The sequence below is a fragment of the Salvelinus fontinalis genome, chromosome 1 (genome assembly GCF_029448725.1).
Source record: "Salvelinus fontinalis isolate EN_2023a chromosome 1, ASM2944872v1, whole genome shotgun sequence".
Classification (NCBI taxonomy): domain Eukaryota; kingdom Metazoa; phylum Chordata; class Actinopteri; order Salmoniformes; family Salmonidae; genus Salvelinus; species Salvelinus fontinalis.
In genome coordinates, this window is record NC_074665.1 from 2626497 (window position 1) to 2635842 (window position 9346).

General features: G+C 46.2%; 1 protein-coding gene across 1 annotated transcript; it reads left to right on the top strand.

The window, feature by feature from the left end:
- Positions 1-653: 653 nt before the first annotated feature.
- On the top strand, positions 654-8964 carry tomm20a (translocase of outer mitochondrial membrane 20). The gene is made up of 5 exons (XM_055936713.1): positions 654-873; positions 1374-1420; positions 4035-4116; positions 7928-8070; positions 8388-8964. The coding sequence occupies exons 1-5, from the start codon at positions 750-752 to the stop codon at positions 8430-8432; spliced, it is 441 nt and encodes a 146-aa protein (XP_055792688.1). The 5' UTR covers positions 654-749; the 3' UTR covers positions 8433-8964.
- Positions 8965-9346: the final 382 nt, after the last annotated feature.

Genomic DNA, 9346 nt, shown 5'->3' on the forward strand with positions numbered 1-9346 from the left:
ATATCTGCTCAACACTCACATCTCAAGATTTACTTGTAATGGCTGTTATCTGTGGATAATGTGGTTGTCTTACCTACCTTAGTTGAATGCACTGGCTCTGGAGAGTCTCCTAAAGCTAGATCATCGAAATGTATTCTGGTCAAATCTAACATTGAGAAGGAATGATTTTGATTGACTGTACTTGGTAGTAGTGTACTTGTACTACAGTAATAACAAAATAAATAATTTCAGTAACTCAAAATAAATGGCAAATCCACTTTGCCTTCTGTAAAGTATGCCCTTGAACAAGGGAGTAAACCCTTGAACTCTTGGGCGTAAAGATTCTGTTGCAAAACGTTTTGCAACAGAAACCATTAACACCGAACGGGAAACGTTTTTGCAATTAAAAACGAAAGTTTCTATTGGACAAATTCAGGTAGGTCCCTCCCCGTTTCTTTTTCTTCCATTTTGTTGTTACACGGTAAACCGTTTTACCCGAATGACGGCCCTGCTCACTATTTCAACTATTACAGTAGTATGTAATAGAACAATCAACTAAATATTCAATCAGCTGGAGTCACTGCGCAGGTGTGAGTCCAGTGACGCAAGACGGGGGTCATGCATATAGTTAGAATAATGAGATGGGGGTCATGCATATAGTTAGAATAATGAGATGGGGGTCATGCGCAGTCAGTCTCATTCCCAGGAAGAGTCAGTAGCTAGCATGCTGGCTAGTTAACTTAGTGGTGTGTCTACTCTGTTCTCCGGACATGATGGGGGCTAAAACCAGCACCATGGTCGCTGGGGTGGCCGGAGCCCTGTTCATTGGATATTGCGTTTATTTCGACAGAAAACGACGAAGTGATCCGAACTTCAAGAAAAGGCTGCAAGAACGTAAGTCATGTTAGCAAACTGGAAAGACACGTGTTTTTTGTACCTGCGACAAATGGCTGGCTAGTTTACAAATGTTTGGTTAACTATCTAGCGTGATAAAACTGCATTAAAAACATACGCTTAGCATTGTGTTTGGTTTATGTTATTGCTAACTGGTTAAGAGTTGGTTAACTAGCGACGTGCCACCATATCCGCTTAGCCATCTAGCTAGTGTTGCTGATGAATCAATCAGGGCAATCCAATATTAAGGATGATTTGTCAACAGTCATCGTAAACAAGTCAATGGTGGTGTATAGATAACAAGTTAAGTCAACCACCTCTCCTACATAGAGTAGTAACGTTCACCATATAATTATATGTTTATGGTTTAAGCAAGCCGACTCCTTTTAAAACATTTTTTTTTTTTAATTTTTTCTTACCCCTTTCATGTAACTGACATTTCTCTGAAAGTCACCCTTTCTTTAGCATACCAGTTATCAAATATGCCATTGTTTCAACAGGCAGAAGTAAACAGAAGTCTTCCCAAGAGAAGACTGGACTAATATCGGTAAGAAACATTACAAACAATGGACAGATCATGGGGCAAATGTATTTTTATTTAACTAAGGAAGTCAGTTAAGAAGAAAATCGTATTTTACAAAGATGGCCAAACCCTGCCCTAACCTGGATGACACTGGGCCAAATGTATGCTGCCCTATGGGACTCCGGATCACTGCCAGTTGGGATACATCCCGGGATCGAACCAGGGTCTGTTGTGACGCCTCTAGCACTGAGATGCAGTGCCTTAGACCACTGTGCCACTCAGGAGCCTCGATGATTTTGAGTTGGTGCTTTCAGAAGGCTCTTTGTCTGCTAACCTGTACTGACTGTCTGCTAACCTGTACTGACTGTCTGCTAACCTGTACTGACTGTCTGCTAACCTGTACTGACTGTCTGCTAACCTGTACTGACTGTCTGCTAACCTGTACTGACTGTCTGCTAACCTGTACTGACTGTCTGCTAACCTGTACTGACTGTCTGCTAACCTGTACTGACTGTCTGCGAACCTGTACTGACTGTCTGCGAACCTGTACTGACTGTCTGCGAACCTGTACTGACTGTCTGCGAACCTGTACTGACTGTCTGCGAACCTGTACTGACTGTCTGCGAACCTGTACTGACTGTCTGCGAACCTGTACTGACTGTCTGCGAACCTGTACTGACTGTCTGCGAACCTGTACTGACTGTCTGCGAACCTGTACTGACTGTCTGCGAACCTGTACTGACTGTCTGCTAACCTGTACTGACTGTCTGCTAACCTGTACTGACTGTCTGCTAACCTGTACTGACTGTCTGCTAACCTGTACTGACTGTCTGCTAACCTGTACTGACTGTCTGCTAACCTGTACTGACTGTCTGCTAACCTGTACTGACTGTCTGCTAACCTGTACTGACTGTCTGCTAACCTGTACTGGCTGTCTGCGAACCTGTACTGGCTGTCTGCGAACCTGTACTGGCTGTCTGCGAACCTGTACTGGCTGTCTGCGAACCTGTACTGGCTGTCTGCGAACCTGTACTGGCTGTCTGCGAACCTGTACTGACTGTCTGCGAACCTGTACTGACTGTCTGCGAACCTGTACTGACTGTCTGCGAACCTGTACTGACTGTCTGCTAACCTGTACTGACTGTCTGCTAACCTGTACTGACTGTCTGCTAACCTGTACTGACTGTCTGCTAACCTGTACTGACTGTCTGCTAACCTGTACTGACTGTCTGCTAACCTGTACTGACTGTCTGCTAACCTGTACTGACTGTCTGCTAACCTGTACTGACTGTCTGCTAACCTGTACTGACTGTCTGCGAACCTGTACTGACTGTCTGCGAACCTGTACTGACTGTCTGCGAACCTGTACTGACTGTCTGCGAACCTGTACTGACTGTCTGCGAACCTGTACTGACTGTCTGCGAACCTGTACTGACTGTCTGCGAACCTGTACTGACTGTCTGCGAACCTGTACTGACTGTCTGCGAACCTGTACTGACTGTCTGCGAACCTGTACTGACTGTCTGCGAACCTGTACTGACTGTCTGCGAACCTGTACTGACTGTCTGCGAACCTGTACTGACTGTCTGCGAACCTGTACTGACTGTCTGCGAACCTGTACTGACTGTCTGCGAACCTGTACTGACTGTCTGCGAACCTGTACTGACTGTCTGCGAACCTGTACTGACTGTCTGCGAACCTGTACTGACTGTCTGCGAACCTGTACTGACTGTCTGCGAACCTGTACTGACTGTCTGCGAACCTGTACTGACTGTCTGCGAACCTGTACTGACTGTCTGCGAACCTGTACTGACTGTCTGCGAACCTGTACTGACTGTCTGCGAACCTGTACTGACTGTCTGCGAACCTGTACTGACTGTCTGCGAACCTGTACTGACTGTCTGCGAACCTGTACTGACTGTCTGCGAACCTGTACTGACTGTCTGCTAACCTGTACTGACTGTCTGCTAACCTGTACTGACTGTCTGCTAACCTGTACTGACTGTCTGCTAACCTGTACTGACTGTCTGCTAACCTGTACTGACTGTCTGCTAACCTGTACTGACTGTCTGCTAACCTGTACTGACTGTCTGCTAACCTGTACTGACTGTCTGCTAACCTGTACTGACTGTCTGCGAACCTGTACTGGCTGTCTGCGAACCTGTACTGGCTGTCTGCGAACCTGTACTGGCTGTCTGCGAACCTGTACTGGCTGTCTGCGAACCTGTACTGGCTGTCTGCGAACCTGTACTGGCTGTCTGCGAACCTGTACTGGCTGTCTGCGAACCTGTACTGACTGTCTGCGAACCTGTACTGACTGTCTGCTAACCTGTACTGACTGTCTGCTAACCTGTACTGACTGTCTGCTAACCTGTACTGACTGTCTGCTAACCTGTACTGACTGTCTGCTAACCTGTACTGACTGTCTGCTAACCTGTACTGACTGTCTGCTAACCTGTACTGACTGTCTGCTAACCTGTACTGACTGTCTGCTAACCTGTACTGACTGTCTGCTAACCTGTACTGACTGTCTGCTAACCTGTACTGACTGTCTGCTAACCTGTACTGACTGTCTGCTAACCTGTACTGACTGTCTGCTAACCTGTACTGACTGTCTGCTAACCTGTCTGTCATTTAGCTGCCTGACCTGAAGGATGCAGAGGCTGTACAGAAGTTCTTCCTAGAGGAGATCCAGCTGGGGGAGGAGCTACTAGCACAAGGTGAGTTGTCTCCATGGCCGTCCCCTTGTCTTTCATACACACCCAGTCCTAAACACTACTCGGAGACTAACATACTATCTGGTCCTGAATAGCAGGATGGTCACTTGAACTCCGATTGACCCCTTCTGGAATAGCTTTGGCATTAGTGTCTGTTCCGATGTTCAACTGTGTATTCTCATAAACCTCCTGGTTGCTAATGTTAGCTTGTGGAACAAGGAAAGGTGCTCTATCAAACTAGAGCTCTGTAGCCCAGGGACCCGTGTCGGGGGCTCTGGTTATTTTCAGCTCTATGACAATAATTATGTAATTGTCTTTTTTTTCTTTTTTCTTGATGGATGAGAATGTATTAGACCACATTACCTAATTATGTCTGCCACCCCTACAGGAGGCTGAGGCTGCGTTTTAAACCCTCAGCCCCTGGTATGTCGTCACAGTGTACCTTAAATGTCTCTTGCCCAAGCGAGGGAGAGTAGAGATCAGAATGGCAACATCTTCGGTGGAATTCTGGAAGTTGAGCTTAAAAACAACCAACCTAAAGCTATTAATGTACCTAGTAAGCTAACGTATCTAGCTAGCACTCCTGTCAGGTAGCTAGCTACAGTATTAATGTACCTAGCTAGCACTCCTGTCAGGTAGCTAGCTACAGTATTAATGTACCTAGCTAGCACTCCTGTCAGGTAGCTAGCTACAGTGTTAATGTACCTAGTAAGCTAACGTATCTAGCTAGCACTCCTGTCAGGTAGCTAGCTACAGTATTAATGTACCTAGCTAGCACTCCTGTCAGGTAGCTAGGTACATTAATACTGTAGCTAGCTACCTGACAGGAGTGCTTGCTAGGTACATTAATACTGTAGCTAGCTACCTGACAGGAGTGCTAGCTAGGTACATTAATACTGTAGCTAGCTACCTGACAGGAGTGCTAGCTAGGTACATTAATACTGTAGCTAGCTACCTGACAGGAGTGCTAGCTAGATACGTTAGCTTACTAGGTACATTAACACTGTAGCTAGCTACCTGACAGGAGTGCTAGCTAGGTACATTAATACTGTAGCTAGCTACCTGACAGGAGTGCTAGCTAGGTACATTAATACTGTAGCTAGCTACCTGACAGGAGTGCTAGCTAGATACGTTAGCTTACTAGATACATTAATAGCTTTAGGTTGGTTGTTTTTAAGCTCAACTTCCAGAATTCCACCGAAGATGTTGCCATTCTGATCTCTACTCTCCCTCTCCCTACTCTCACTCTCTAGCACTCCTGTCAGGTAGCTAGCTACAGTATTAATGTACCTAGCTAGCACTCCTGTCAGGTAGCTAGCTACAGTATTAATGTACCTAGCTAGCACTCCTGTCAGGCAGCTAGCTAGCACTCCTGTCAGGCAGCTAGCTAGCACTCCTGTCAGGCAGCTAGCTAGCACTCCTGTCAGGCAGGCAGCTAGCTAGCACTCCTGTCAGGCAGGCAGGCAGCTAGCTAGCACTCCTGTCAGGCAGGCAGGCAGCTAGCTAGCACTCCTGTCAGGCAGGCAGGCAGCTAGCTAGCACTCCTGTCAGGCAGGCAGGCAGCTAGCTAGCACTCCTGTCAGGCAGGCAGGCAGCTAGCTAGCACTCCTGTCAGGCAGGCAGGCAGCTAGCTAGCACTCCTGTCAGGCAGGCAGGCAGCTAGCTAGCACTCCTGTCAGGCAGGCAGGCAGCTAGCTAGCACTCCTGTCAGGCAGGCAGGCAGCTAGCTAGCACTCCTGTCAGGCAGGCAGGCAGCATAGCTAGCACTCCTGTCAGTCAGGCAGGCAGCTAGCTAGCACTCCTGTCAGTCAGGCAGGCAGCTAGCTAGCACTCCTGTCAGTCAGGCAGGCAGCTAGCTAGCACTCCTGTCAGTCAGGCAGGCAGCTAGCTAGCACTCCTGTCAGTCAGGCAGGCAGCTAGCTAGCACTCCTGTCAGGCAGGCAGGCAGCTAGCTAGCACTCCTGTCAGGCAGGCAGGCAGCTAGCTAGCACTCCTGTCAGGCAGGCAGGCAGCTAGCTAGCACTCCTGTCAGGCAGGCAGGCAGCTAGCTAGCACTCCTGTCAGGCAGGCAGGCAGCTAGCTAGCACTCCTGTCAGGCAGGCAGGCAGCTAGCTAGCACTCCTGTCAGTCAGGCAGGCAGCTAGCTAGCACTCCTGTCAGTCAGGCAGGCAGCTAGCTAGCACTCCTGTCAGTCAGGCAGGCAGCTGCATTTACCCATAACTGCCTAGCTAGTTTTATAGTTTGGTAATTTATTCCAATACATTTCAGAATTGCAAAAAAATGTCTAGCAACGTTTTATAGGGTCCTCACTACGCAACTAAGCCAATATGCCAACGCTAAAATCTATTTACATGCATACGTACTGTACCGGTATAAAGTTTTATGACACCTACTCATTCAAGGGTTTTTCTTTCTTTTTACAGGCATCAAAACTATGAATTAACACATAAGGAATCATGTAGTAACCAAAAGTGTTAAACAAATCAAAATATATTTGAGATTCTTCAAAGTAGCCACCCTTTGCCTTGTTGACAGCTTTGCACACTTGTCATTCTCTCAACCAGCTTCACCTGGAATGCGTTTACAACAGTCTTGTAGGAGTTCCGCATCTCACGAAGGCACGGTAGTTGGAAGTAAAAAATCTCCAATTTAGACTCCAGACCAAAGGACAAATTTCCACCAGTCTAATATCCATTGCTCTTGTTTCTTGGCCCAAGCAAGTCTCTTCTTATTGATGTGGTTTCTTTACCGCAATTTGACCATGAAGGCCTAATTCACACTGTCTCCTGAAGAGTTGATGTGTCTGTTACTTGAACTCTGAAGCATTTATTTGGGCTGCAATTTCTGAGGCTGGTATCTCTAATGAACGTATCCTCTGCAGCAGAGGTAACTCTGGGTCTTCCTTTCTTGTGGCGGTCCTCATGAGAGCCAGTTTCATCATAGCGCTTGACGGTTTTTGCAGCTGCACTTTTTCTGTATTGACTGACCTTCATGTAATGATGGACTTTTGTTTCTGTTTGCTTATTTGAGCTGTTCTTGCCATAATATGGACTTGGTCTTTTACCAGATACCCCTATCTTCTGTATACCACCCCTACCTTGTCACAACACAACTGATTGGCTCAAATGCATTAACAAGGAAAGAAATTCCACACATTTAAGAAGGCACACCTGTTAATTGAAATGCATTCCAGGTGACTACCTCATGAAGCTGGTTGAGAGAATGCCAAGAGTGTGCAAAGCTGTCACTGAGGCAAAGGGTGTCTTTTCTGAAGAATCACAAATATAAAATATATTTTGATTTGTTTAACACTTTTTTTTGGCTACTGTGATTCTGTATGTGTTATATAGTTTTAATGTCTTCAATATTCTACAATGTAGAAAGTACTAAAAATGAAAAGAACCCTTGTTTTGAGTAGGTTTTCTAAAAACCTTTGACTGGTAGTGTTTATTTTTTTATAGCTTCATACTCCTTTTACATGCTGAAAATGTAGCCTTGTTTTAAATGTCATACTTGGCAGTCACGAGTTTGACATGTGACTAGTTTGCATTGAACTGTGGGTCATATCAACCCTGCAAGTGACCCTGGTTGCTCCCTCGAGCTTTTGAGGGCTGAGGAGGCAGCGCCAGTGAATTGGACCTCCACTTAAGATGGCACTCAAACTGCATCCGGTTGCAAAATGGATTCCCCCGAGGGGAAGTGGCTAGCGCAAGGGGCATCGGTGGTATAAATAACGTGTTTTTGGACTGCAGCTTGAGAAGGAAGTAGACCACCTAATCATGTGGACCCCCCCCCCCCCCCCCCCCCCAAACAGGAGACTGCGAGACGGGTGTAGACCATCTAACAAATGCCATAGCGGTGTGTGGTCAGCCACAGCAGCTGCTCCAGGTACTACAGCAGACTCTACCTCCTCCAGTGTTCCAGATGCTGCTCACCAAACTGCCCACCATCAGCCAGGTGAGTGACGCTCTCTCACGCGGAAGACGCTAGGTCTCTCTTCCGATATCCACACTTAGAATGGAGCAATTTATTTGGCATTCCTTTGCTTTTTTTGTTTTTGTATGCTGATATAGACGAGGAAACTTTAGCCAAGGGAGGGGTTAGAGTGTCACCAAAAGTAGCTTAAAGATGACCTATTCTTTCAGCTCTAGGACATTAATCTTGTCAGTTGTTTCTTGAAAGACAGTTTTTAGTGTAATGTCACCGATTAGACTGTCAGGATTCAGGCCTGACCATGGCTGAGATGTTCAGTGACGTTTCTCTCTGTTTTTCAGAGAATCGTGAGTTCTAAGACTTTGGCGGAAGATGACGTTGAGTGAATGAGTTGGTGAGGTTTGTGTGTGCAACTGCATGTGTGGCTGTTGACTGGCTGTGTGGCCTAGTCAAGATGGCTGCTATTGGGTGTCTTTCTCACCAACCAGGACATTGGCTGACTGTACCTCCCCCATGCCTCAGTGCTATATAAGAGAAGCCCTGTCCCATGTCCCCTCTTCAGTCTACTGTAAAACATTCCCTATGCAGTAGCCCTCATCTCAGACTCATCTAATCTTGACTAAATGAATGTGTTATATTATTTAGCCTAAACAAATTGAATATTTTTTTTATATATAACTAATACTCTAGATTATGTAGCGATGAAATTATGCATCAATGTGGGGCCACAGGGTACATTTTCCCTATTGTACATGAAACACTATGTAAAGAGGTTGGCTCTGTTTGTCCCCGGGTCATGTATATGTGAGGTGGAGTGGGCTCTCTTTATTAGGTCCATTGTTTTCTAAGATGTCAGTGGAATATGTTAATTTTGTGTGTTTCTGAAATCAAGTCATGAAATAAAAATGTGAGAATGTGTATTGTCTGTTTTCTGTAATCTGCATGACCACTAGATGGCAGTAGCAATGCATGAAGATTCGTGCCAGAATGGTTGCGGTTTACAGATTGAATTGGGTAGGACACCATTTCATCAGTATTTCCCCTGAGCCACTGTAGCCTCAGCCTGAACAGCATAGTGGGGTAGGAGACGCATAGCCAGCTTTCTGAGATTCCCTGAGGCTGCACACAGGCCATCTCATGTTCATACTAGTGAACAGAGCAGCTTTCTACAATGGGGATGGAGTAATGTAGGTAGGAGGGAGTTGCTTTCTGTGGTTAGACATTTTGGAAGACTAAGGGTAGGATTCCAAATGGCACCCTAATCCTTACATAGGTCTCTGGTCTAAAATAGTGCACTATA

Coding starts and splice junctions, on each gene's coding strand:
- tomm20a (XM_055936713.1), top strand. CDS start 750: ATGATGGGGGCTAAAACCAGCACCATGGTCGCTGGGGTGGCCGGAGCC. Junction 874..1,373: donor CAAGAAAAGGCTGCAAGAAC/GTAAGTCATGTT, acceptor TTGTTTCAACAG/GCAGAAGTAAACAGAAGTCT. Junction 4,117..7,927: donor GGAGGAGCTACTAGCACAAG/GTGAGTTGTCTC, acceptor CCCCCCAAACAG/GAGACTGCGAGACGGGTGTA.